A 27284-nucleotide genomic window follows, 5' to 3' on the forward strand; every position below is an offset into this window, starting at 1 on the left:
TGTGGAATGTTTTAAAATATAAATTACAATAATAAATTAGGGTTTTGAGCTTGTGTGAAAATTTAGAGAAGGTCCTTGCCTCAATATAAACAAGGCAGAGTTTAATATCTGCTTTTAGATCACCTAAAAGCTGCTGTTGGGATCTAGTACTAAACAAATTTATGAATTTTGTTACAATTAAATACTCTTACAGGGAATAATTTCTTGTAAGTTGAGTCATTTTCTTATAATCAGACTTGCCTGCTGCAATTATAATTTAAATATATAATACACTGGAACAATTTAGAGCTTTTGTCTTTCCGTATTTGCTTCTAAGCTATTTATGAACAGTTTTCTTTCCACCTGTTAATATATGTGCATGTTTCATTTTTGCATAAATACTATTTTTTAATTATGATACAAGTAAAAAATAATAGCAAAACGAAGATTCACATATTCAGCTGCATTTTCTTTGCCATTTTTTTGTGGTGAATTTTTATTAATTCCAGTTAAAAGCCCTCAACTTCAGGGTTGTTTTCTAATTATCATAAATATCTATATGTTTAAATGGAAGTAAAAATACTGTTAAAATCTGACCATGCAATTCATACCAGTAATTCCAGCTGCAAGTATTGGAAGATGACAATGTTCTGGTGCTGATATAATTGGAAATCAAGTCACTTAAGCTGTGTGTATGGGGACACCTCATTACTAATGTTTTCCCCCCCAAGATAAATTTGTCAGGTAAAAAGTAACAAACACAGCACAGCAGATTGTGATTTATTATCTCTAAAATCCTCACTCTTGGTTAATATTGCTTAGGATAGAGAGAGAGAGGATTTTATGAGAGGGGAATTGTGCATTAAATAATAGCCTGCAGGGTTTCACTTAATTAAAAGTACAGGCTGAAGATTATCACATCCAGATGTCAGTAATGGTCATTATTGTAATTTGAAAAAGAAATTAAAAAATAGATTTTACTATAGCTGTTTATCAGTAATAGGAAAAAATAAGTGTTTTTATTGTGCTCAGGATTCATATATTGATTTCAGTAGGAAGCTGAGAGTACCTAATTCAAGTCCTCAAGATATTTGGGGGATTTTTTTTTTTTGAATGTTTTCTTGAGAAAGTGAGTGATTTCTTTGCAGGATATTCTAAACCAGCAGAATTTTAAGAAGCATAGAAGGAAATACAGTGGGCAGGACTTGGCCTTCAGGTGCTTGTCTGGGGAAGAGATGAACTTGAAAAATCTCCGAGGAGGTTTTTCCTCCAGGTTCCCTTGTGGAAGGAAACAAGAGTCAAAATGAGTGAGAAAATTTGCATCTTTGTAGACATACAATGGAGGTATATTGAAGCACAACCAGAACACAAAAAATAAAATAAAGATAGGTCTGTTGAAATATGTGGAATTAGTGTTCTTACTAAAGCCCTTAAAATCTGATTGAAACATTTTAAGGATATGGAATTTTTTTATGCTTTTAAAAAAATGGGTAATACTATGAGAAAAGTTAAAAGCAAAAGTAGATTTAATATGAAAAAAGCTAAATAAAGCATTAATGTAGACCTGTAGATTTTTACTGTTGCTTAGGTTTTCCATGGCAGAAAAGTGAGTGTTCACCACAGTAGAGAAATGACATCCCAAGAGTTGATGTATGTTTGGGTCACTACAGTCGAAGCACAAGTCAGTTCAGTATGGACAGTTGAAAAAAGAAAGAGGAGCTAAATAGGCAATCAGTTCTAATTAAATAAATGTGCTTGCAAGTGATACAATGTAGACCAAAATCCTATATGCAAACTTGTACTTATTCAACAGAATCCATTTTAAAGCATCTTAGTTTTAAAGTGCCTGGCTCAATTGTCAGAAATGTTTGACTCTATGGCTTGAAATTCTTAAGTGTGATCTTCCTTCCTTTCCTTCTGTCACTGCCAATAAAAAGGTTCATGATCACATAAGGCAGAGATATTTTGGAGTGGACTCATGATTTTGTGTAGGAAATTAGGGAAACAGCACAATGGAGAATACCAAGGATGATGGCACAACCTGCTGCAAGGGAGGGTCATGTGATTGAAGTGATTACCAGACATCTCTCAGCAGAAATTCTCTCACTGCCAGCAGCTATTCTTTAGGCAATATTTTAATTTGTTCTTGATTAAATAGGTGGGCTGAAGGGCTGTTTGCCATGTCAGTGTGGTCTTACCAGGAGGTTTCTTTGCCACTGCTTATAAGTGGCATTTATCTTATCCCTAAAACCATGAATTGCTGGGACACCCCTCCTAGTAGCAATACTGCTTTAAATCATGATAGTTTTCATGTCTATAACAATACATGTTTTCCAATGCTTATATTATTACCATGCAGATTATTACTTTTCTAGATGCAATTGACTAAAGTGGAATTTTTCCCACTAGGAATGGAATTACACTGTGGAACAATTGGAAGGTGAAGCATTTAGGATCTTGCTTTCAGAGGACTACACAGAAAAAGAACATCTAAAACTTTCAAATCAGAAAATCTGTCTGTTGCAAGAAGAAGTGTGCTTCCATATGGAAGAAAGGAAAGCCCTGCTGCAAGAGGCCAATGACTTTTTTCATGCTGCCAGCAAGGTTGGTAAGAAGCCAAGTCTGTAATAATAACCTGACAATAAAAGTACTGGTGTGCTCTTGGAGGCTGGTGGATATGAGATTATGCCAACATTAGACTAAACAATTTGAAGTAGAAAATTAGAAATCCAATTACCCTTTTTATATGACTTTTTCCCTCAAACTTCTATCCAAAATGGCAAATCCATTCAAAAACATATTCTCTTTTCTCTTTTCTTTAAGTGTATTGATTGCTTGGTTTCAAAATAAAGTATTTGAGAAATATTTATTTGTCAAATTTGGGCTTTAACCTTTTTTTCTGTTAACACCAGAAACAATGTCTATACTTGCAGTGGTCTCCACAGGGGCTAATTATAATCAGTATTATTAATAAAGCAACCTTTTTTCCAAAATCTTTGTTAGAAGACTATTTAGAAAAGTTTCTATTTGAGGGTGTCCAAAGACCAAAGAGTCGTCTTGTACTTTTTTTTGAAGTGTATTTTTTTCATATCATTTATAGAAGTTTTAAAAAGAGATAATTTCCAAGGGTAGTTCTAACAACAGAAATATTGATAAGATATGCTTCTCTTTTTTCTTCAGGTACTTGATGGTCTTGAAAGTATTGAGAATTACCATAAAATCTCTATTTCAGAAGGCTTACATTTACCTATATTGACACTGAAGTACAAGGAATTGCAGGAAGCAATTAAAGGTTGTACAGCAACTACCATGCAAAAGGGACGAACTTTAGTTAATAAAGCAGATTCTCACAGGTATTAACATAAGTTTCTGATGAAACTAGAGTAATGAAGAAACTTATTTTGAACATGTCAGTTTTACAAAAATTCTTAAGATGAATATAAATTTAAGTAGAAAACACCTTGATGTGTGGGGAGAGGGGCTTAATATCAAAACTTCAGTTCTTAATTGTATGAGGTAACTTCTCTACAATCTCAAGTGGACTGCCTCAAGAATTCAGGTTCTGCATTGCTTCCCTGATATTATGGTTTAAGTTATAAGGCAAACCACTGTTTTGTAAATTGGTGGGATTTTTTTCTCCCATAAAAACAACACCCTTAAGGAAAGGTTGACTTAGAATGTATATGACATTCTTTTTCAGCTACTGTAAAAATACTGAAATATTTTAGAGTCCAAAGAAAACTTTTTTTTTAAAAGTAGAACTGGTATGCCATATATTTTCTCTTTTACGCTCTTCCATTTGTCATTTTAGTTTTTAGATAATATAGCCAGAATAAAAAGCAAAATGAGCAAAAAATGAGAAATACATGAAAGTTCTACTTTTCCATTTTAGCTCTTGGGTGGCAGGAATTCAGAAAATGATGGAATATGTTCAAAAAAAAGTAGATCAATTAATCAGCCAGTGTCCAGATTATGAAGAACTTACTTTGAAGAAACAACAATGGACTGCCTCACTTGAAGATCATCTGGATAAGGTAAATCATAGATTCATAGAATGGTTTGGGTTGAAAGGGACCTTAAAGAACATCCCATTCCAATCCCTCTGCCATGGGCAAGGACACCTTCCATTAGATATTGTGGCACAAAGCCCCATCCAGCCTGGCCTCGGGTGCTTCTAGGGACAGGGCAGCCTGTGCCAGTGTCTTACCGCCCTCACAGTGGAGGATTCCTCCTTGTGTCTAATCTAGACCTACCTTGTTCCACTTTGAAGCCATTATCCCTTGTTCTGTCACTCCAGGTCACTGTCGAGTTTTCTTAGAGGCCCCTTTATGTACTGCAAGAGACTCCTATAAAGTCTTCCCAAAGTCTTCTGCTCTCCAGGTGAACAACCCCAGCTCTCAGCCTGCCACCGTAGGAGAGGTGCTCCAGCACACTGATCATCTTTGTGATGATTGTTACCATCATCATAGCACATCTTCTTAATGCATTCATGAACAGTGCATTGTATTTCCATAATTTAGCTACAGTGAATATTGAAGTTGAATCAAATAATAGCAAGTTCTTTAGAGAGAGCATAGTTGTAGTCAGGATGCTGAATGCTCTTATCAACACAAAGGAACAGAAAGCTGTTGTGAAAAATTGAGCCATTTCCACAAGAGCATTTACCAGTGATGGTCAATTAAGCATGGATTTGCTTGGATAATTAACTATTACAATTTGTTCTTTTGGAAAATGAGTGAGCAATCAGTCCTGTGACCTGTAAGCAGGTTTCTTATACTGCTTCTGTCTTCTGTTTTGTGTGGCTGAAGGTGAAAATAAAAGTGGGGCAAAATTGAGGGTTAATAAGTACAGTGACTGAACCATAGCAAATTTTCAGTAAATCTGAAGGAAACTAGATTCTATTCACTATAGATATTCCTTTTGTTAATTAAGGTATTGATGCATCAAGGACATGACAGCCTTCTTTAAACAGTTGGATGTCATCTAGTACTACAGACCTTTTAAATGACTTGTCAGAGATGGAATAGACAAATGGCTCCTAAATAAGTTTCCATCTGTAAATTCAGATAAAAAAATAGTCTTTTAGCAAGGTTCATATGAAGGAAACCAGGAGTGTAGACCAGAAAAGTAAATCAAAGTTAATGACTGAATAATTAAGTCTGCAATCTGATATTTTTTATTTGCATGGTGTTTATAATGAACCATTCTCAATCAAGTGTGAATTCAATTTGCTGCAAATTGGCCCTTTTCCATTTTTACACATATTCGGTTTGTGTACAGAAATGATGTCACTATCGTGTTGTGAATCTTTACCTAAAAGTTAAATTATGAAGGCAATTTTTACTTAAAATATAGATCTCAGTTTGAACATAAGGTTTCAATCTACCGTTTGTTCTAATCACTTTGTTCCCAGCCTTACATTAGAGAACATTGTGTCATAACACAATTATTCATTGCAGTGAAAGGGGCTTATTGATATATTGCTACCAAGCAGTGCACTTTTCATCCCAGCTCTCTAAATCAAAGTGTCCCAAAGAATCAGGTGCTAAATCAGGTGCCTCAGCCTCATATAATAAAGTTTGAACCTCAATTAGCAGTTCTTAAGAAAAATGTTAGATGCAAATTCACGTCTAATAATAACTATGTCTGTTGTTTCTGGCATCATCTGCCTGTGCTCTTCATAATCTGTTTTGTTATCATAGTGCATGCATAATATCTTAGTGACAGTGGAAGGGAATTCTGTATGTGTATCTGCACAAAAATAGGTCTCCTGCCTTGTCAGAGAAACTTTAAATGTTCTTTCAGAAAAAAAAAGCCTGGAACAGAATCAAAATATTTCTGCCAGGGCTATAATAGCAAGATTATAATGCAGTTGTGCCATATTGAAATCACAGGCCTCAGATATTTATGGTAAAGGAAAGCACAAGAAGGGGTTTTGATCAGGCCTGTTGAAGAAATAGTAGAGTTTTCCTCATCTGTATTTTAATTCCTGTCTTTCTCTGACTACACATGATATTGAAGCACAAGTTTTTACCTTTTCTTCATTTCTTGTCTCCATCTCACCATTTGGAGTTGAGGGGGGTGTGTTAGCAGCTGTGTGGTATTTGCCAGTTGGGTTTGTTTCTGGGCGTGATGTCATGGTTTAATTTACACACAAACAGACAAGCGTTACCTCTTTTTTTTCTATAAAAAGTGATATTTTATACTGGTGTTATGATGTCTACTTATGTAAATTAACCATGTGAATAATACTTTCAAATAAAGGTGTCACAATCAATTAAGAAACTCGCCCCACTGCTCGCAGTTGGTATGGAGATTGGCTCGTATTTGTGTGAGTCAGAAAGAGTTTTGAACAAACACCTTGAACTGGCTAAACAAACAAAGGTAAAAAAAAACTTCTAATAATGTTAAGTGCTTTTAGAAACAAATGCTTCCTGTATGTGATTCTAAATGACGTGAGAGGCTGAGAGTTTGTTGTAAAGAAAATAGGTCTATGGTTTGTTTTAGAACTAGTTAATGAACAAAACCACAGATAACATTACAGTCCTTAAATCATTGTTTTTCTTCGCTGTCTTTATCTCACTGTGTTGTTTGTTACTGCCTCAGGATCCTCATACCAACTTTAGATAGGAGGACTCTTCAAATGTGGATTGCTACTCCTAAGTGAGGCACCAGGTTTAAAAACTGTCCAGACAGCCAGAGTCAGAGAAAAACCTTCTTGTGGTTTATTGTGCCAAATACAAGGGATGAGCTGGTAAAAAAGAAAGAAGTAGCTCCCATTTAGAGAGACTGTGAGGGGGGCAGTGAAGAGATGCCCTGGTGGTGTTGGGAGTGCAGCTTTAAGTCACATCCAGGGCTTTTCCCAGCCTCACAGCAGCCCTGCAGTGTCTGAAAGTGGGTTAGAACCACTTGAATACCTTCCATAGCCCTGGCATAGGCCCATATTTCAGCAGAAGCTGAACAGCATGCCAGTGTGTATTTTAAGAGTATCCTATGTATTTTCAATGTTTAAAATTCCATTACCCCTGCAGAGTTCTTTTTTGTTTCAGGCAACAGTTTATGAGGTCCAAGGGATGGATCTGTACAGTACCCATGGAAATAAAATTAACTTTAAAACAATTCTGGAGAGCACGTAGTTACAATATTAAAATCTCAGTAGATAAGCAAGAACATCTTTTTGTTCCCCAAGACTTTATAATAGTTTTAAGTGTCTTTTCTGCAAAATTTTTACGATTGGGTACTACTTTTGTTTGTTGCAGTGTCTACTTTGCCCTGACAGATATATATGTTCTTATAATTATACACCCCCTCTATTCTTTCTGGGGACTGTGATATGTTAGCTTTCAAAATAGCTCTTGTAATAACTACACCTATCATTTTTAGGAAAGAAATTGATATTTCTCTCATTTAATCTCCTTTGTGGACTCTTCTTCAAACAAGTAATTAAATTATGTATAAGAAAACAATCTTAATGAAAATTAACAATGTGATGTCGATATTCACAAGTCCTTTCCAATCATTACACATACCTCTTTTTCTCTGCTTCTACCTTCAAAGGAAACTTCTTGTGAACTGAAAGCAGCAGAGGGAATCATCAAAAATATGGAAGAGTTGGAACCTGAGCAGGTGGCAGTTTTTTCTAACAGAGCTGACTTTCTGAATAAAGAACTGAAAAAGATTGAAAAAAATATTAGTTCAAAGCTAGAAATACTAGAAACTTATGTGGCCTTTTTGCAGTCAGCTGTAGAGGTATGGATTACTTATTTATTCTCTGACTAGACTATAAAAATTTTACAATTAAAAATTTGCTTCAATTGTAGGAAGGATTGTAATTGATTAGAATTTTCTCCTCTGCACATGTGCACTCTCATTATATGCATGCTCAAAATGCTTCCATATAGGTATTCTGAATATTAAATTTACTGATTTGCTTAATAAAACTTTAAAAAATGTCCTGTGATGTCTTCATAGAGATCTTTGTTGCTGTCTTACACTACTTCCACTGACATGCTAATTCATATGATTTGATTTAAAAATGAAATTAAAACCAAATTTAACTGAAATAATCATCAATTCCATACCAACATAGTTTTGGTAGCTGTGTTAATGGTGTCCAGGGCAGTTAATTTTCATTTTGATTTGAATTCCATTTTAAGATTCTATAATATGGTAGCTGTTCTTTAATATTTAGAAAAAAATTGAGGATGGAATGGAATCTATCAGATAAGATTAGCCATAGGATATATTTATTGCAAGATAAACTACAAATAAAATTGTATTACATTACTTCTGATTGTTGTTAACTTCAGTTACTTTATATTAAGCAGATCAGTGAAAATCAGTGCATTGATATACTGGTGCATAAAATCCATGTAATGATATGTGACAGAAATTGAACTAATTGCTGCCACCTGTCTGTTTTCCATCTAGTGCTTGGCAAGTTATTTAAAGCTATTTTATTTTTTGGTGTTTGTAAATATTATAGGGACTCATAGATTTTAAAATTAAGAAAATATTCAGAGGGTGCTATTCAAATCTATCATATCTCTGTAACTCTGATTATAGAACCTCAAGTTTTGATTTGTTTTATGATCTCTACTTAATGTCTTTCTATAGGTGAATGATGATATTAATAATCTGAAGGAATTCTATAATTCAAAACCACTACCAACAAACAGAGAGACTGAAAATAAAATTGCAATAGAGTCAGCTAATACTCAGTGGCAAAAGACTATAAAGAAGACTTTTTCTACCCAAGACATGGGTTGCTATTTTCTTAATTTAGTAAATGTGGTGAGTATAATCTGATAAACCATATTGATTATTTTATACTTGCCTGTGATGAGGACCAATCGTAGTTCTATGCCTGATGGATTGTGTATTTAGTTTTAAAGGAGCTAATGCTGATATACTTCAAATATACCAGCATATGCTGATATATTCTTTTCCAAACAAGAAAGTATTTGAGTCCTTATGGTAATATAAAAAGTTTTGTGGTTAGCAATGACAGAGCCCTTAATGACCCAGTCCATGCAGACAAATGTACTACATGCTCAGATTTGTTTTTTCCTGTTGGAAAGCAGCATTGCACAAGTACAATATTAAGTTTATTTTACTTCCACTAAGAAGCAGGGAGTCTTTACTGACTGAGTGTATGAATTCTTCTAAAGAAATGGATGTTAAAGCTACTTCCTTGCAGATGATCTTTCGCAGTGTCTTTACTTTCTGTCCAACAGCTGCACTACCCGGGCATCCCTCTTTAATTTTCCAACAACACTTCATGAGGTGATCGTTTGAGATGTGCAATCATTCCCTAAGCTACACCTCCTAAAGTAATCCAAACTAATGAGGGCAGCCTGAATACCCAGCTCTTCTTTCTGCTTTTATAGGACAGAGAGCTGGGAACTGGGGAGCAGTTACACATTCAGCTGGGAAGGGGGAGGTGGGGTTGGTAACCTACAGCAGGATGCAAGGTGAATTGGAAAAACCAGCTGAGGGAGGGAAAGGGCTCAGGTGTTAGTGTGGCTCAGGGTGTGTGTCCCTGCTGGGTGCACCCAAAGGTAAGACAGAGTTATGGCAAAGTCACTTAAAATCTTGACACATCTTCAGACATTATCTCACTTGGATATATCTTGTCACCATATTTTCTATTACTCTGTTCCCATGATGTTCCCAGATTGTAGCTTTTAAATATCTGGAAGATGTGGATCACACTAGTAATTTACAAAAACAACTTCTCTTAGGAAAAAAAGAATATATATAACTAAACGGGAAAACCAGACATGGCATTACCCAGTTTTCTGGTATTTCTCATAGAGATTCTACTGAAAAGAGGAAAAAAAAATCAAATATTCAAATACTAAACACTTTAGCTCTCCTGTGCTTCAGTGCTGCTTTGTATATCAACATAAAGGGGTGGTGAGTGGTCTTTTCTTCACCTATGTTTTCCAATTGCTATTTATTCCCCAAAAGGCCATTTTGGTTAGTTTTGCTTAGTCAGAAATAATTTTATTTTGTCTGAGTGTGAAACAGACATCAGATGGCAATAATTCAGTCACTACCTGTCTGTTCTATGTTTAAACTCCAGCTTTATATATGTCCTCAGTTTACAAATTCTGTTGACCTGTGCCTATTTCTAGACAATATTAAGGGAAAAGCGTATTTAAAGGTAATAAATTTTTTTTTAAGCTACACTAGAATAGTTGAGGTTTTACTAAACTTTGTTTAAAATTATGCGGTTTTGATTGTATGTTTTAAAAACGTGTGGAAAAATAATGTGTCTGTTTATTTGCCAGGTAAATGAACGTTTAATATTAGAAGTAGAAAAATCAATAAAAGTAACAGAAGATATCATCATTAATCTGAATAAAGAAAGGAAAGAGCTGACTGATCTTTGGGCAATCTGGAATTTTAAAATCACTCAAGTAAAACCCATCAAGCAACAGTGCCAGATATTTAAAGAACAACTAAAAATAGTAAGTACAATAGCTAGGAAGAAAGCAACCACGGCAAATATTTCTAGATTGTTATTAGTGTGTCTGTGATTCTCTCAACAGCTATTACAGGTACTAGTTAATAAAGAGTGATGACCAGTGAGATACAATTCTCTGTTCTGCCAGCCTTCAGGAACCATGAAATGTTTTTGATCATTTTCCATTACTCAAATACATACAAGTCCAAATCTCCACTTTGAATTCTAAGTTTTAATGACGTTTAATCAAAGCAGTGATTTTTAAATTCTTTTTAAAAGCACCATTATTTTGAGACTGAACTGTTGCTAAACCAAACTGTGTCCTAATAGTTACTAAACTGAAGTCCAACCAGGTTTATACAGAAAGAGGGTTGAATTCTTCTTGGCATGGGGAGAGTGTGCAGTGCTCCTTAAAAGAAGCCCTAGCTAGGCTAGTAGCAGAACCAGAAACACCAGCTAGGCTTGTAGCTGCTGTATCTCTGGTGCAACTCAGCAGCACATCTGTAATCACAGAAACAGTGTGGCTGTGGCTCCTGCAGTCTTGTCTGAGTCGCTTTTTTCATGCTGTCTTAGAGATATCCTATCACCCTTGTCACTCAGCCAGAGAGGCTTTACTGGCAGCACTTGGGTGCCTGCTTTGGTGGAGGTTTTTGTTACAAATTTAGGTTTGACTTTACATTTGGGGTTTTGTTAATTTATTGCAGTTAGAAATGCTGAACTTTCGGATTCTCTTTTAGACTACCCGTGGATTAGAGATTCTTCAAGAGGCCCTCCAGCTTGCAGTGCCAGTTGACCTTGGAAGTGACCTTTTAATTGTTTTGGAGCTACAGAAAAAGCTGAACCAAATGAAGCCACACTATGAGGTGAGAAACCAAGCTAGTGGAGTGAGGGGTGTGCCAAAAGCTCTTTTTGGTCCCATAAAGATTCACATCCTCATTGACACAGACACTCTGTCTGGGGTTGAAGTGTTTTATGTTTTACATCAGTTTTCCAGGAGGAAGTGTTTGTGTGTGTTTATAAGGTGGGGGCAAACACATTTTGCCTTCAGTGCCCAGAGGATGTCTTGTGCAGTGTTAGCTGTGTATTCAAGTGACACACAAGCACTGGGGTGGTGCAAGTACAAGGAGAGCATCAGCTCCATGCTTTTCAATTTAAAGCAGGTCAGAGGCTGACCAGCTCATCGTAGTGACCTTTCTACTTCTGTGAATACTCTCTCTGAGTTTGAGCAATTCACTCTGCCATTGCCTTTTAATTATGTTTGACTTGTTTTCATGCAAGGCTTGGGTGATAGCTGAGATTTGTGCCTACCAAAAAGTACAGAATGTAGTGTTTTAAAGTGCAGGGCACTGATTTCTTACCATTGTTAGGCAGTTATTTCATCAAATGTAAGGGAAAAATTGCGATTATGTTTGTGTAAATTGAGTAACTTCTCTGATTTTTGTTAGCAATTGAATGCTGAGCTTGAGTACCTGATAAAACTATTGGAATTGCCAAGCCTGAAAGGATTTCCTGTGAAAGAGAATTCTGAGAGAATAAGTGAGCTTATTCATTTCCATCAAACAGTAAAGGATGCAATAATAGAATATGATGAGATTTTCAGCAAGACAGTCAAATTCCATCACATTAAAAAAGAAGTGAGTATAACGTTTTAAAATATACATTCTTCCCATTGTAGTTAAACTCTCTTTGGTTTTGGTTCCTGTTGCTTTTCTTTCTTTTTCCCATAAGATTAATCAGCTTGATGATCAGAATTAAAATCTTGAATCTAAAACTGCCTAAGTAGGTAGAATTTAAAACTCAGATCTAAACCCAATTTTAATTATTTAAACCCAAGGGTAAGGAAAAAATTTAGGTTATTTTAAACAGATGCTGATTTTCATTTCTGTATATTTCAGCTGGAATGTCTATCAAAATCAGGAGAACTGGATATTCCTGAAATATGTGGGGACCCTGAAAATGTGCACGAGGCTAAAGCCTACCTTGTGAATTCCCAGGAGAAACATGCCCATATTAGACAGCTATATACTCTACTTATTACCCAGGGAGTGGATATCTTGTCTGCAGTGCAGCAACCTGTGAGTATAAGTAGAAAGACTTATGAAATCAAGGATAAATACGAAAGATTATTGGACTCATCTGGCTGAATTTTAGATGTACAAATATATATTACTACTCAGAAAAATACAGAGAGAGCTTTAAGGTAATTAATTTTAAAATATGTTTTGTGAAGTTCAAGGCCCTGATGGCAATTTCTTGAATCTCTACATTGCAATTCTTTGTAAAGGTTACTTTGCAGATTTATTCTCCTATAAAGGATAACAGAACAAAATTAAAAATGCGGTGACGATGTTATCAGTGGATTCAAGACTGATTGGCATGACAGGATGGATATAATTTTAGAAAGGAATTGTTGTTTATTCAGGGAAAAATTTTCATTGCTCTGTATTCATTCACTTACTAAGAAAGCAAGACTTTCCTTATGACTTGGCTAGATTATTCCTATTGGCAGTCTGCTCTTCAGACACCATCAATTGATGGATGGCAGAAAGGAGCTATTCTCCAGCTGGCAAAGGACTGGAGAAGGCCACTCCCTCTTTGCTCAGAGAAGACACCATGTTCAGCTTGTGACTTTGACCCAAAACTACTCCCCAAACTACCAATGAGGGAAACTTATATATCCTTGCTCTCCTTCCAGTGGAGATTTAATAGTTTACTCTAGCCCATTGTGGCTGACTTGGCACATTCTGCCTCAATGATTTACATTTTGGATTGGTTAAGTCAATGCATTTCCTGAGACTGATAAATTTCTTTGTCTCTTTCCTCATTAGAATTGCTTGAATGTTTCTGTAAAGAATCTGAAGCAAGAACTTGCCAGATTTGAATGTGATAGCATAAACTGGAGCTCCAGAGCTGAAAAGTATGAGGAAGAACTGTCACAGTATTTCCAACACTGCACCACTCAAGAAGATATAAATGAGGTAAATGGGGTGAATCCCAACACATTGAATGACTGTTGAAAGAGCTGTTGTGTTCTATAATATACATTACTGTTTACCATTCCCCTAAATGCCTCATATTTGTGCAGAAAAACAGACTTTCATTTTAGCAGCAACCTTGGATTTACACAGCAGCAACAGTAATCCATGGTTCATGGCTCTGCTGTTCAGAATTCCATCAAGCTGTTGGGCTGGCAATAAAATGCTTTCACTGTACCAAGAGGACTGGAAATAGAGCAGCTATATTTTATTTGGCTTTCAGCTCTGTTAGCTTCATCTGAAACATGAGTCTTCATATTTTTTTCTTATGAAGCTAAAGTTTCAAACAAAAGTAGGATTTGTACATATTGTGGTTGTCAGGGCATTGGAAAGAACATTCAGTATTTCAGTGAAAAGTTCAAAATAATCTAGTACTAACATTTTTTCAGAAACAAAAGATATAATACTTGAAAAACTGCTAGGAGGAAAGGAAATGTTCATTGGCACAAGGGATTAGAATTTAGCATTATGGAATATAGGTTAGGAATGATTACTCAGGTAATATGATTATCAATGTAACAGCTTGGTAGGCCAAATACAAATGAATTCACAGATTAGCAAGCTACATTGATTAGATGTCTCCACAAAAATTAATTTAGCAATAACTTTTCAAAGAGCTGACTTTCCCAGGGTGATTCATTAAAACAAGAGGCTTATGGGCTCTATACTTGATGTTCTGTAGATTGTACTTCTCTGCATCTGTGAAGTACAGAAGGTGGATTCTGAGCTGGAAGGATTTCACATTGATGTTCCCTGTAGCATGAAGCATATGTAATAAAAATATAGGACACTGAAAGTTATATATTCATATTTTTATCTTTTGCTAAGAAAATCCACACCTAAGTAAAGACAGACTGTATTTTCTGAAAATTACCAAAGAAGAGATGACTGAGATTTTTCTCTATTTTTAATGAGAAAATTATAGTTGGGGTTTTCTTTTCTTTTAAAAAGTATTTGGTTACTCACCATATACCCTATATGGCAAAATGTATCTTTTGTCTTCTGATGGTTATTGCATACTCTCTGTAAAATAACTGCGTAGCAATTACTGTGTTCACTATAGGGGCTTTTTAGTTTATTTTTCTCTTTCAGTTGGGAAAGCTATGGTGATTGGTTAAATTAAAACCTGTCATCCCCAAATCTAATTCAGTCTTGTACATAAACTAACTGAAAAACACTAATTTGGCATGTGGATGCATTTTTCTTAAGGTTCCTTTTGTATTATAAGTTAGCATAGAAGATTAAGGTATTCCCTAAACAAATATTTGGCTAATGTACCTGTTATATTTAAAATGGCATTAATATACTACTTTTTTTTTTTTTTTTTTTTTTTTTTTTTTTTTTTTTTTTTTGTTAAGTATTTTTAAGTAATTCTGTTTAGGCATCAATAAATCAGACACCAGACTACTTCAAGAATATTATTTATGAGTATTAACTTCAGTATTTTAAATTCTGTCATTTTTATCATCTGGAATTGAATATTGCTAGTATGTAACAGACCTGTCTAAGTGAACAATTTATTTACTATCTACTGTGTCTAAGCAAATAAATATTTCATGTGCCAGCAGCAAGCAGCAGCTGTTCCTGGCCGTCACATAGTAAACAGCCAACCAGATAATTTAGAAATGATTTACCAGTTTACAGAGCAAACTTTAAAGCTGACTGAAAATATTTGGGATTCCACTGTAAATACTTACATTAATTTATGTTTGATGTGATTAATTTAAGTGTGTAAATACACCATGTGAATTAAGGCTTAGGACTCAGTGGTGTTTGAAAAGACCCTTAGAGGACATAGCAAGTTCCCTGTGTTTGTACCATACTGGTGCTTCTACAAGAAACAAGGAAACACTGAAATTTATAGACAAGAATACATTGCATGAGTTTTGAAACAGTCTTGGAGAGAAAAGTAAAATACATAACTTTTCTGTGCCTTCTCTAATTTAAAGAGAACTTGAAAAGGCAAAAATAAGTATTTATGTCCTCAACATCTTTGAGAAATATAGGGAAAGCTCATCTTTGGGATCTGTATTTGGAAGCTGGGGCCTCTTGTTTCACGAGGCAGTTCGGGGAGCAGCCCTCACCTCCACTGTGTTACACTGCAGCATTTGTGAGCTCAGCCTTGGCTACACTGATATAGGAATGCTGCACTGGATCTGTTCCGGGGTTATAAGTGACACAGTTAATCACACATGATGGCTTTTGTGATGAAAAAGCCTTTTCTTTAAATGATCACTTTAAAAATAACATTTATGCATGTCCGTGTAAAACTTGCAACAAAGGAGAAACACATGCTGAGGCAGGTTCACAGCTCTTCCCAGTCATCTCATCACCATGTCATTATTCATACAATTATGGAAAGATATGACTGGAAATATGGATTTTAACCATAAATGGTAATGAGCTATCTTTATTCACAGGTCAATAGGAACTGGTATGTAGCCACATTTATCACCTTGTAATTTATTCTAATTGTTGCCCCAGGAATAAAGTTTTCATTAATGACTTGAACAGCATCTTTTTTCCCCCCACTTTTTGACTGTTTCTTAATCTTTGTGACTTTGAAAATCTGTTTTCAGCAACGTGCTTTTATGGGGTGTTTTGATTATTGATGCTATGAAAAGTTTTATATATGAATAGAAAGGGGAAGGTGAGGAATTAACAACATTGAAGTTCCTTCTAGAGTGGCTCACACAGTAACCAAAGCATTTACTAGAATTGTACTGTTAACAAAAGAAAATGCTTAAAGCATTTTATAACTTGATTTTTAAATTTATTTTGTGGTCCTGTGATAAATTTAAGCAATTGTTACTTAAACTCCTCTCCTCCACTATCATTCTCCACCCATGACAGGGCAACTATAGTTAGGAACAGCTGCCTGATTAAAGACTATAACACAATAGACAAGGTACAAAGTTCCATTAAAGCAGTGGGCTGAAGTCACTGAAACATATTTGGATGCATAGTCCTTTCAGTATTTCTCATTTAATCTTGCAAAACTTAAATATATTTAGATTTCCAAAAAATTGGAAGTCACACACTGTCCTTGGTACAATTGCTGATGATAAAAGGAGTCGTGCAAATGCAGTGTGATGTACAAGTCAGAGCTGAATCTGGTTTTTCCACTGAGGCTAAAAGAGAAGAGTGACAGCAGCTGCAGACCTTTGACACACAAGCCATCATATCTGAAACAAGGAGATCTAATTTCACATACTGCTATGAGGAGAGCCTCTGGTCTTATAAATTATCACTACTAGTCTGTATGTGCACAAGCCAATGAAATAAAATAAACTCTTGTTCATCTTTTCTTTCCCACAAACTTGAAGCAGCAAGTAAGACTCTTGTGTTCTGAATTAAAAAAATACTCTTCTGCAGAAATGATTATATTAACAGAGGGCTTTTAGATAGACTTTATTATTCTGTGTACTTGGGTGGGATAAAGAACTTAAACTAATTGGAGATCACAGGGCCAATGATAGCATTCCCTTCCTTTCCATTACATTGAGTGAACACCATCTGTTTATACACTGCTGAAATAGTGTGGCAACATCCCACTAGATGAAATGAAAATGAAAAATATATCCCTCGATGGATTAACATTAGTATATTATAATAATAATAGTGATTGATTGTTAGTTATTCCAATAACAGTAGCTGCAAACTAAGCCTTCATTACTCCCTGGATTCTTTGGCAGGAAGGAGGAGGGGTCAGGGTGAAGTCTGTAGGATTTTTTAATATTAAAAAAGCCTCAAATACATGTTTAGATATCCAATTGTGGATCTGACCCGAACTTGTTAACACTAATTAAGTACGTTCTTTTCATTTGTGTGTCTGGAGTAACAGATCCTAAAGCATTAGAACCTCTGCATTGCTTTATGTCAGTGTCTTTAAATAAATATATTTTTGCACAATTTATTCATAATTATTGTTATTAAACCTTATCCTAAAAGCAAAATATTATCTAGCTAAAGGATCTGAAATTCTTAAAATCAATATTTTGGTCATTTTTATATTCTTCCATTTCAGTTTTAGGAATTAATTACAAATAATTTGAAAATGTGATCATGGAATGGCAAGGTAATTAAAACAGGACTGATTCTAAGCAGGTTTTATGCTTGTCTGATTCTTGTATCTCTTGCTTAAAGAAATTAAAAAGTAACAGTAAGATCTGAAAGGAGTTTTTCAAGTTGTAAAAAGTTGAATAACTTTCAGAGAAAAAATATAAGGGAAAACTATGTTTAAAAATTTCATAGGCCTTTAAAAAAAGGAGTTTTAGAACAAATTTAATATAACTAGATTTAATAGTAGGTAGCTGGTATGGGTTCATCTGAAAAGTCTTGAAAGGCATGAATTCTTCACAATTGGACCTACTAGTTTATTTTAATTTATATTACTGTAAGAATAATTTTCCCTGATGGTTGTTGCACCAAGTCAGTGCTGAGTGGTAAGAAAGCATTCTCACACAGTACACCTGGCAGTAACTGGGCGAGGCTTTCTGTACCTTTTTAGTGCTGCCACACTCGGAGCACAGCTATTGGAAAGCCAGGTGGTCACACAGGCTGCACCTTGATCCTGCAGAGAGCTGCATTCCTCTTTGTATGCTGTGGGTAATTGGACTAAGGGGTTTGGACTTGCACAGTGTGCAAAATTAAGCCCATGTGTAACTTCTTTTCAGAAGCAGGACTTTTGAAAAAGGGATGAGGAATGGGACATTTACATGGCTGTCATTTCTACTAAATGGACCAAAGTGTGTGAAGGGCATCTACCTCTAATTAAAAGCAGTAGAAGCTCCTGGATAGGATTTTTTCGTAGATTGTCTAAGCAATAATCTCATCCTTGTTCCAACACTTACATTGCCCCAGTTATTCTGGAAACGGTATTTTTCATTCAGAATGCAAAAAATGTTGATTTAGCAAGATTATGAGTTTCCATTACCGTAAAGAAATTCTGAGGAACTTAGGATGCTTTATGAGATGGCATAGTATTACTAATTTCTGTATTAAATTTTCAGTGCTTAAATTGTCCATTATACAGCTCTTGAAAAACCAAGACTGATGTGTGCTGTTTTATTTTTTTTTACTAACAAATGTGTTTACACTGTTGCAGCTCAGAGAATCATTTAAGGATCTCAAAAAGAAATTCAACAATTTGAAGTTTAACTATATGAAGAAAACTGAAAAAGCTCGAAATATGAAAGTACTTAAAATACAGATTCAGCAAGTTGATACATATGCAGAGAAGCTACAGGTAATAGAAAATGTAGGCTCAGTAAAGGCTTCACCAGTTGAATTACTTGGCCTATGCCAAACACATCACAGGAGATTGGCACATCACAAAAGTTATTGTGCACTTCTCTCTTACTTTTCTCATTTTAACCTCTCTGTCTGTCATTGACTGAGACATTTTTCACTGTTCCTGTTATTCTGCCACTTACTTCAGTGAAATGATATTAACTCAATTCCTGACTTCACTCCTTGAATCCGCCATAATTTTTATGTTTAATCTTTTTTTCTTCTTGACTCTATTGTGTGACCTAGTCTGTCTACTCCTCAAAGAAACCCAAAATAATCTCTCTTGTCTTTCTGAGTTCATCATATAATATGAGCTTTTTTCTTCAGAGCCTTTGGCTGTATTCATTGCCTGGAGTTGATCATGATCATTTGCACCTTAGAACCCTGTTAGCCTCACCCATTTTTTGCATTCACCAGAAACTCTTCCTTCAATGGCCTTTTTAGTTGCAAGTCATGCATGACCATGTTTTATTACTACATATATTTGTTTGGTTTTAAGCTGAAAAAAGTTATTACCTTAAAATTATACCTTTAATAAATATAATTTATATCAATTTTAATCAGGTTTGCAGACTCCCTCCAGTTTCCTTTGATTTTTTTAAAGAATGGCTTGTAATTTTTAAAACAGGACAAGAAATATGTTTGTATGGTTTTCCTCTGCTTTTTTATATTAAATTTCTGAAAATAGAAACATTTTGTTGTGGTATTTAACATTAACATGTAAAAGATATAATCTGTCTTTTAAACAGATTCTTAAAAAGAAGATGGATAACTTAGAGAAGAAAGTCATTGACCCTTTTGCAAACGAACCTAATGCTAAAGTTCAAATTCTCTTGGGCTCAATCAGTGACTTACAGAAACAGCTGAATGATTTTAACATGGTTGTGGAAGATTACAAACAAAATCTGGATCTCATGGAGCATCTGCAACAGATGATGAAAGAGGTACTAGTAAACCTGACATCCCCTCTGTGGCTGTAAGAGTGATCCAGGACAGGCACAGATAAGAGTGCTTTAACTGCCTCAAGGTTAATCTGTACTTACCAAAAGTAATAAATTGGTAAAAAAGTGGGGTTTTTTTGTTTTTTTTTAATTGCTTCTTTCTAAATTTGTGGTGAAAGGGGGAAATAAATATGCAGTGTAACCATATTCATGCCCCCTCCATATGACCATATGACTTTCACAGTCATTCAGCATGTCTATGATCATACTTATGGGCTCATTTTTGCTAAGTAAGCTTTGAAAAAACACAGAACGTGCCACAAAGTCCTCTTTGGTAGTCGTCAAATTATGAGAGGCAGGTTGTCACAGTACCCACTGTGGTTTGCATAATGATGGAACTGAAATGTAAAAATGCTCAGTTCCCTAAGAGAAGAATACATTTTTTTTAGTAGACTAAATTTTTAAATATATCTATAATTTTTTTCCTGAAGTCGTTCTTGTTGGACACTTCCATAACTTTATTTTAATGTGTCTGAGGACTGTCTCATGCATTGTCTTTTTTAAAAAAAGAGTTTGTGAAGTATTGTAACAGTATTTTCCCTCTTGCTGTATTGTGCTGGTGCTCTTTGCTCTTGCCATGGGGCAAGCTCACTCTGGTTATCATTGTTTATTTTTAGAAATAACATTGTTCTTATCTCCAAAGGGATAAGTGTGTCACAAATTCCCTTAATAATGAATCACAATACTAAAGTTTTGTTTAAGAGATGTTTTCCATGTCCAGTGACCTGATCAATGTGTTCTTGCATATACCATTAGCAAAGCAATTTGTTAATATTTGTTGAACATTTACATTTTCAAACTCGCCACTTGCTTAACAGAAATAAATTATTTCCTAAAGCTATTTTTTTTAAACTCGGTGTAAAGAATCACCTTTTCTCAAAACTTTTCCTTCAGCAAACAGGCCCAGTCTTAAATGTTGATTTCAACAGTGGCTAGAAATGGTGATTTTTAGCCACTTCCTGTAAAGATGCAGTACTTATGGCTGTGAGTGAGCACCAGATTGTGTCCTGCTCTGAGTATTGTTAACCCAGGATGTTTGGTATGGGTACGTTCTAAAGCCCATTCTCGTCAGTAGAAAGATTCCTGGTGACTTCAGTGGTTGCTGAGACTAAAAACCCTGTCGGCTAGTATGTTAAATTTAAAGAACCCTTCTGCCCTTACACAGCTTTAACAGAGGCCATAACATGAAGATTTTGAAATTAGTCAATTGATACACAAGGGGGGAAGAAGTCAGAAATAAAACATGCTTTTGCAGAACCATTAAGTTATAATCTCACCATGCTTGTAAGATGAGCACGAGCCTAGTGTTTAATGAAAATGTAACAGCCATTAATGCTTGAAGCACCATTAGTAAGGAAGAAATGTTTTTCAGGTTAAATTTAAGTCAGGTTTAACGCCTACTGTATGCCACTGATCATGGAAAGTCTAAGAATAATCCAGTCTATTCTGCAACAGCTTGAACTGCAGATAATAATTCATTATAATGCAGATTTTTTTATCCCTCAGTGTCAATTTTGGTTTGAAGATGTGAGTGCAACAGTGATTAGAGTTGGCAACTACTCTGCAGAATGCAAAACAAGAGAAGCAATAGAGACTCTCTACAAGCAATTCAATAAGTTTATTGAACCTTCAGTGCCTCAACAAGAAGAAAAAATTCAGCAGATTATGGACCTTGCTAGACAGTTATATGGTGAGGAGATACCTGGTAATGTACTGTGGGGACAAAATGCAGTAACTTGGGATAGAAGTAAGCAGACTCCTGGATTTGTTCATGTAGGAAGAAAATCCAGTGAATTTTAATAAATAAATGTTGCTTTAAAGTATTGATTGGAAGAGGTGAAGGAGTTCAGAACAAATATTTACAAAAAGTAAAAATATGAAAGTACTCAGTAGTCTGGTATTTACTTAGTTTTCTGTATACAGCCTGAGTTCACCTTGAAATCAAAATGTCCTTCCAATATTCATGAGCTTGAAGTTAAGATTTCATGGCTTAAGCTCTCATAACAGGCAAGCCTTTGAAGCCACAGGATATTATAATGATATACATCAGTGCTGAATTAATTTTTTACATTATAACTGTGAATAACTGATAGGATTTGATTGCCAAATTTTTATTAGCAAATAATGTAGACTGCTATCTAGATACTGTATTTGCAGCTATATTGATTTGGAACATTGTTGACAAAAAAAAATGCAAGTCAAAACAATTTGTATTTTTCTGCTTTTTTTCCCCCTGCTTGTAATTTTTATATATCTTTTAAAATTATTTTGTCCAAAGACAAGGTGACAATCCAAACATGCAGGGATTTTTTGTAGCCTATCAATTCAAGTAGTAAAGCTTAAAAAATTTCAACAGTCAAACTGGGCTTTTAAATTCCTCTTCACTTAGTGGAAAGAATATTTAGAGAGCACAGATACTTTCTTTTGTCTTCTCTCTCCTTTTTTATTTTTATTAAGCCTTCTCAGTATTTCAAACATGCCTATCTGCAGGAAAGGAGTTGACAGAATGGATTTTTGACAACAGCTGATTAGGAACACCAGGAGAAAGAAGTTGCTTGCTGTCTTTTAAGCCATTACATGGGAAATATCTTCTCCATCCTGCCTTTGTTTTGTATTTCTTATAGCAGGGATCTAAGTGCCTCCTAGCTGTATAATGTGACAACGAGTCTAGGGGACACTTTATGAGGTCAGCATCTTTTAAAGCAGTATTACTAACCAGAGAGAAGACCTACAAAAACTATGAGGACTCATCTCAAGTAAGCTAGTATGAGCTGGGAAAGCACATGACTGTGAATGACAGAATTCCTACAGCAAACCAAAGCACAGGAAAATGTGTTTATTGTAGTACCTTGGGGTACAAAATTACACAGGTTGCTGCGTGTCTGTTTGAGGCATTCTGTTCTACTTTCATTTTGCCTTTGTAGGTATTGAAGAAGGAAAGAAGTATGTTGAAAAAACTGTATTAAAGTATGAAGAAATCATGAATTCTGTTGATGGGTTGTGTAGATCTCTGAGAGAACTTAAGGAGATAAAGGTATTTTTTAAACTCGAGAATATATTGCACCTGCATCGACTTATTGTGTTTAGTGCTTACGGTAGCATGAATTACTTCTTAATTGTTCCCTTTTCTGTTACTTTAGGTAATGATTGTAATGAATCAATGAAGTGCTACTTGTTTGAGCACTAAATATTTCTTCTAAGCTTCTTTTTCTTTGCTTCTTTCTTAACTGTTACTTCTTTCAAGAAACATATAGGAGAAAATGTCAATTTTTTTTTTACTAACTAGACAAATATTTTTCCATACTTCTTCCTTTGATATTGTAATATAGATAACTGCCAGAGCTACGAAATGCCAACCAACCTCACTTGGCTCCCTCTTGGAAAAGACATCCTGAAAAACAAGTTGTGTTAAAGCCAAAGTAATTTGAGTTAGAAAAGCCTTGCTTTTACATAAATATTTAAGAGAACAGCATTTTTAGTGTCATGTTCTGATAAACTGCTGTATGTGTAATTAAATGTAACACATGAACTGAGGAGGAATTATGGAAGACAGGTGATAGTGGCAGATAATTAAGACTGTCTACTCCACCCCCCTTTATTCTCAAAGTAACATCTGAAAAATCTCCTCCATGCAGCAGCAGCTGATGAGTTAATTCTTCTATGAAGGTGGAAAAATTAAGGTGCCTAAATATCCTGCTTTTGTTGGTACTGAATGTTATGCTTTTCTTTGATGGAATTATACTATAAAATTGACAAACATACAAACTGTCCATTAATACAATTTAAAGCAGTAAGAGATGCCAAAAGTATAAATGAATTCCAAAGGTCATTAGGTGAATGGAAAGAAGGCTTTATCTTGCACTGTGACCATCTAGAAACCTCGACATAAATGCCCATTCTCCTCCCCATTCGTGTATTTCATAAACATTATTGTGTGCAGAACATTAGTCCCAGGTTCTGCTAGAAGAGGACTTGAACCTTTCATCTTTTCTAGAGCAACATTGGATTATCTTTGCAAGACAAGTGGAATTTCAAACTAATTTTACTACCTTATTTTGACTAATTTCCATAAAATCATTGAATTTTTCTTAAGATATAATTCTGCAACTATTTGGAATGGAAAGGGTTTTTTTTTTACTTTATGTGGTATTCTGAGATTTAAAAACTAAAATTCTTGTTGAACATTTCCAGAATATATCAATAGTCAATGTATCTTATGAAGAATAAATAACTCAGCAAACTATACACAGACATGTGCCATCTGTATGGAATGCCATGACTATAAATTGAGTTTCACTTCCTGTTATTTTTAAAGCATGACAAATTAAGGGGAAATGTATTGTATAATCTTTCCTAATTTTACATGGCTGCTGATTTTCTGAAGTGCAAAATTAAAGACTACTTTTTCTTCCTAAAAGAAAAAAAATGGACTGAAAAGATCACATGGAATTTGTTACTTTTTTAGTGCTAGAATGGTAAATTAATAATGCAGCACTTTCTTATAAGAAACTTATTTAAGACTATAACTTTGGCTGGGCAGCTAAAGATATGGAAGACACAAAACTGTAACTATAAAGCTTTGGCTTTCTTTATCTTGTGTCACTATTATGTTCTTTGAAATCTGTAGAATTCTTCCCTGACAGTTTTGAAAGATTTATCAAGTCTCCCCATGTTATGCTATGTTTTATGCTTAGACACATACTTTCCACCTTTTAAAAAAATTTGATTATAGGGACTTACAAATGTTTCTTTCCTCCCTAGATCTGTTTTCCTGCAATCCTGATCTTTTTTCTGAATTTGTTGTTAATTCTCTTTTTTCTTATAAGAGTGATATTTAATCCTTTATTCTCCCTTACTCAGCCTGTGTATAAATTGGTTAATATTCCTCAGATTCTTGATTAGCCCCTGGAATTCTTCAGTCTTACATACTGAAGAATTATAGTCTTCCACAGTTTCCCCTACTCAGAAAAGATCCTGTCAGCTTCAAAAAATGTCATTGCTTGTCCTAGAATGAATTAATTGGGGTTTGCAGCATTTTTTTTTTTTTGCCATAAAAAATTTACACCTGTGCTGATGCAGATTTTCACTTTGGTATTTTCTCTGTTGTACAGAGCACAAGTTTCTGTGTAGCTAACAATTCCTATCTGCTACTGTGTACAAACTTATTTTATTTTCTCTTCACATGGCAGAAAGTGGATTTTTCTGAAGAGTTGATTACTGTTGAAAAAGAAGAAAGAAATGGTCAAGAGGCATGTGAGAGTGTTAAAGAAGTGGAGCAAAAGCAGCAGGTTAGTTCATTTAATGGAGTTTTTTAATAGCTAGAACTCATAAAAGGCTCTGGGCATTGCTAGAAAGGTCTGTTTTTCAGTCTTACAGCCTCCATTGGGATGGGTGTTATCAGTGTAGTCTTGGTCAATTGTTTGTTTAGTTATTTTCAGTTATCCCTTTCCCTTCTATCCAATCCACATATTCTTCCCTATGACTTTTTAGCATTTTTACATGTATATGTTCACATGCCTGTATATCTATTTTTTTTTTCTAAAAACTATTCCTTTCCTAACCTTTTACCAATTTTCCTTTGGTCCTATTGCTACAGTATTCTTAATGTGACTCAATTCCCTTTGTGACCATTCCTTCTTCTTGAAAAAACTTCTTGAACACTCTCTTTTAAAAATAAAACTTAAGGGAATATAGGAAGCAATAGGGGAGACTACTGATAGTATTCCCAGAGCCCTAGAGTTCCTATGATGCCTAGATACAAGTTAGGAAAATATTTGATTTATAAGTAATATTCAATGCGATAAGCATAGCTCAGAATTTGAACTAAATAATGGTGGAAATGACGACTATTTGTTGAATCATTAAGGTCTTAATCAAGAAAAAATTGGGATTTTAAAACATTTTATTTTCAGATGGCACCAGGTGAATTGCTTACAAATTCAGAAAGCGTTGCTGAGAAGAGAAGAAATACTCTGTCTCCTACAGACACTAAACAAGTATGTATTGTTCATATCAATTTACATTTAATCAGATTGATGGGCATCATTGGGTACTCTCAAGGGAATTCTACTTAATTTGCTGCGTATCAAAAGTGAGGACTGTTGTTATATCGGTAAACTTTGATTATATTCTCATTTTGCAGTATTACCCAGAACCTGACAAAATAAGCACATCGATTCAGTTAAAAAACAGTGAGAATAACAGGAAACAGAGAAACAATGATGGAACACAACTGAAGCTGTCTGTAGTTCAGTAGGACATCATGTCAAATATAATTTGCCGTAATATTGGTACAACACTATAGAAGAAATAACAAAACTCATCATCAAATAATCGTCTTTATCCTCATCTCAGAACACTTAAATTCCACTTCAGTTGCCAAGGTTCTCTGCATCAGAGATCATAAATAATCCATTGTAGGGATTGCATCCAAGCTGAGGACAATTCACAAAAGAGAAGACAAGACTGAGTATGCATTTTGAAGGATAAAAATCCAAACAAACATCTTTTATTCATGGACATACAATAAAAGAATATAAAAGTTTCCAAATAATCAATGAATAAATGAAATCTTAGAAATACAAAGTAAACCTATGTTTTATAAGATTAATTACTTTAGCTTAAAGAATATTTTGAAGGCTTGGGATCCTGGATGTAAATGTAAATAATTTGCTATGTAAAATAGTCTGATGAATTGGAGTGGGTGGTAATATATTTAAGTCCTTAGAAAGGTAAGATCCTTTGGTAACAGATTTAGAGACCTAAAAATTCCATTTTGCAAGCTGCTAACATAGACAAATGCTGCAAGATATTAAACAGCGATGTTTTGTAAAAATTCAACTAATATAATTGTCTTCAGTTCAATACAAAATGTCCTGCAATCTGCTGATGACCCAAAATTAAGCCTAATTAATTTTCTTACCTCCATTCCAAGTCATTGGGAGTTTCAGCATTGACGGGGAGCCCAGATTTTTCTCAAAATGTTGTGACTGTTCCAAGGAGAGTCCCTCAGGAGAATCACCTCAGCAGATGTCCATAGCTGTATTTTGCTAAGCCACAACTTTGTCAGTCCTCATCAGGCTGAGTCTCAGCTGCCAAGGAGAGAAGTCAAGGGTATGCAGAGCAGCAAATATCATATGAGGATTGTGGCAACTATGATGCCTCTACCCTTTTCATCACTCCATACTTCATGTAAAGAAGTACCAGGTTCATCTCAGTAGAGCTTCGTATATGGGCCAGCAGTCTCTAATTTCGTCTCTACTTCTGCAAGCTGCTTTCCCAGTACTAATTTTCTTCAAATATAGCTCTCTTAAAAGTGTGCTAGACCACCTTGTGGCACATTGACCCTCCTGCTTTTTTGCTGCCATGCTGCCAAAGTCTATTTGGCAGCTTTCTCACTCGCAGCTCACCTGTCATTCTTTCCCACAGCATTTTCCCCAGGGTCTTCTTCCATCTCTTCAGGGGTCAGAGTTCATCAGGTGATGCTTGTGAGAAACACTTTTATAG

At 35.0% G+C, this 27284-nt stretch overlaps 1 protein-coding gene across 1 annotated transcript in view; it reads left to right on the plus strand.

The window, feature by feature from the left end:
- CCDC141 (coiled-coil domain containing 141) overlaps nt 1-27284 on the plus strand; it is a 63024-nt gene that overhangs the window by 23651 nt on the left and 12089 nt on the right. The window contains exons 8-24 of the mRNA XM_088167960.1: nt 2389-2583; nt 3160-3332; nt 3872-4013; nt 6244-6363; nt 7537-7728; nt 8596-8772; nt 10275-10454; nt 11188-11313; nt 11896-12084; nt 12346-12525; nt 13279-13428; nt 18593-18733; nt 19527-19721; nt 21285-21468; nt 22703-22812; nt 24968-25066; nt 25691-25774. Coding sequence (XP_088024086.1) covers nt 2389-2583; nt 3160-3332; nt 3872-4013; nt 6244-6363; nt 7537-7728; nt 8596-8772; nt 10275-10454; nt 11188-11313; nt 11896-12084; nt 12346-12525; nt 13279-13428; nt 18593-18733; nt 19527-19721; nt 21285-21468; nt 22703-22812; nt 24968-25066; nt 25691-25774 — 2637 coding nt within the window. The remainder of the gene's footprint in view (nt 1-2388; nt 2584-3159; nt 3333-3871; nt 4014-6243; nt 6364-7536; nt 7729-8595; nt 8773-10274; nt 10455-11187; nt 11314-11895; nt 12085-12345; nt 12526-13278; nt 13429-18592; nt 18734-19526; nt 19722-21284; nt 21469-22702; nt 22813-24967; nt 25067-25690; nt 25775-27284) is intronic.

The sequence above is a fragment of the Sturnus vulgaris genome, chromosome 7 (genome assembly GCF_052056855.1).
Source record: "Sturnus vulgaris isolate bStuVul1 chromosome 7, bStuVul1.hap1, whole genome shotgun sequence".
Taxonomy (NCBI): domain Eukaryota; kingdom Metazoa; phylum Chordata; class Aves; order Passeriformes; family Sturnidae; genus Sturnus; species Sturnus vulgaris.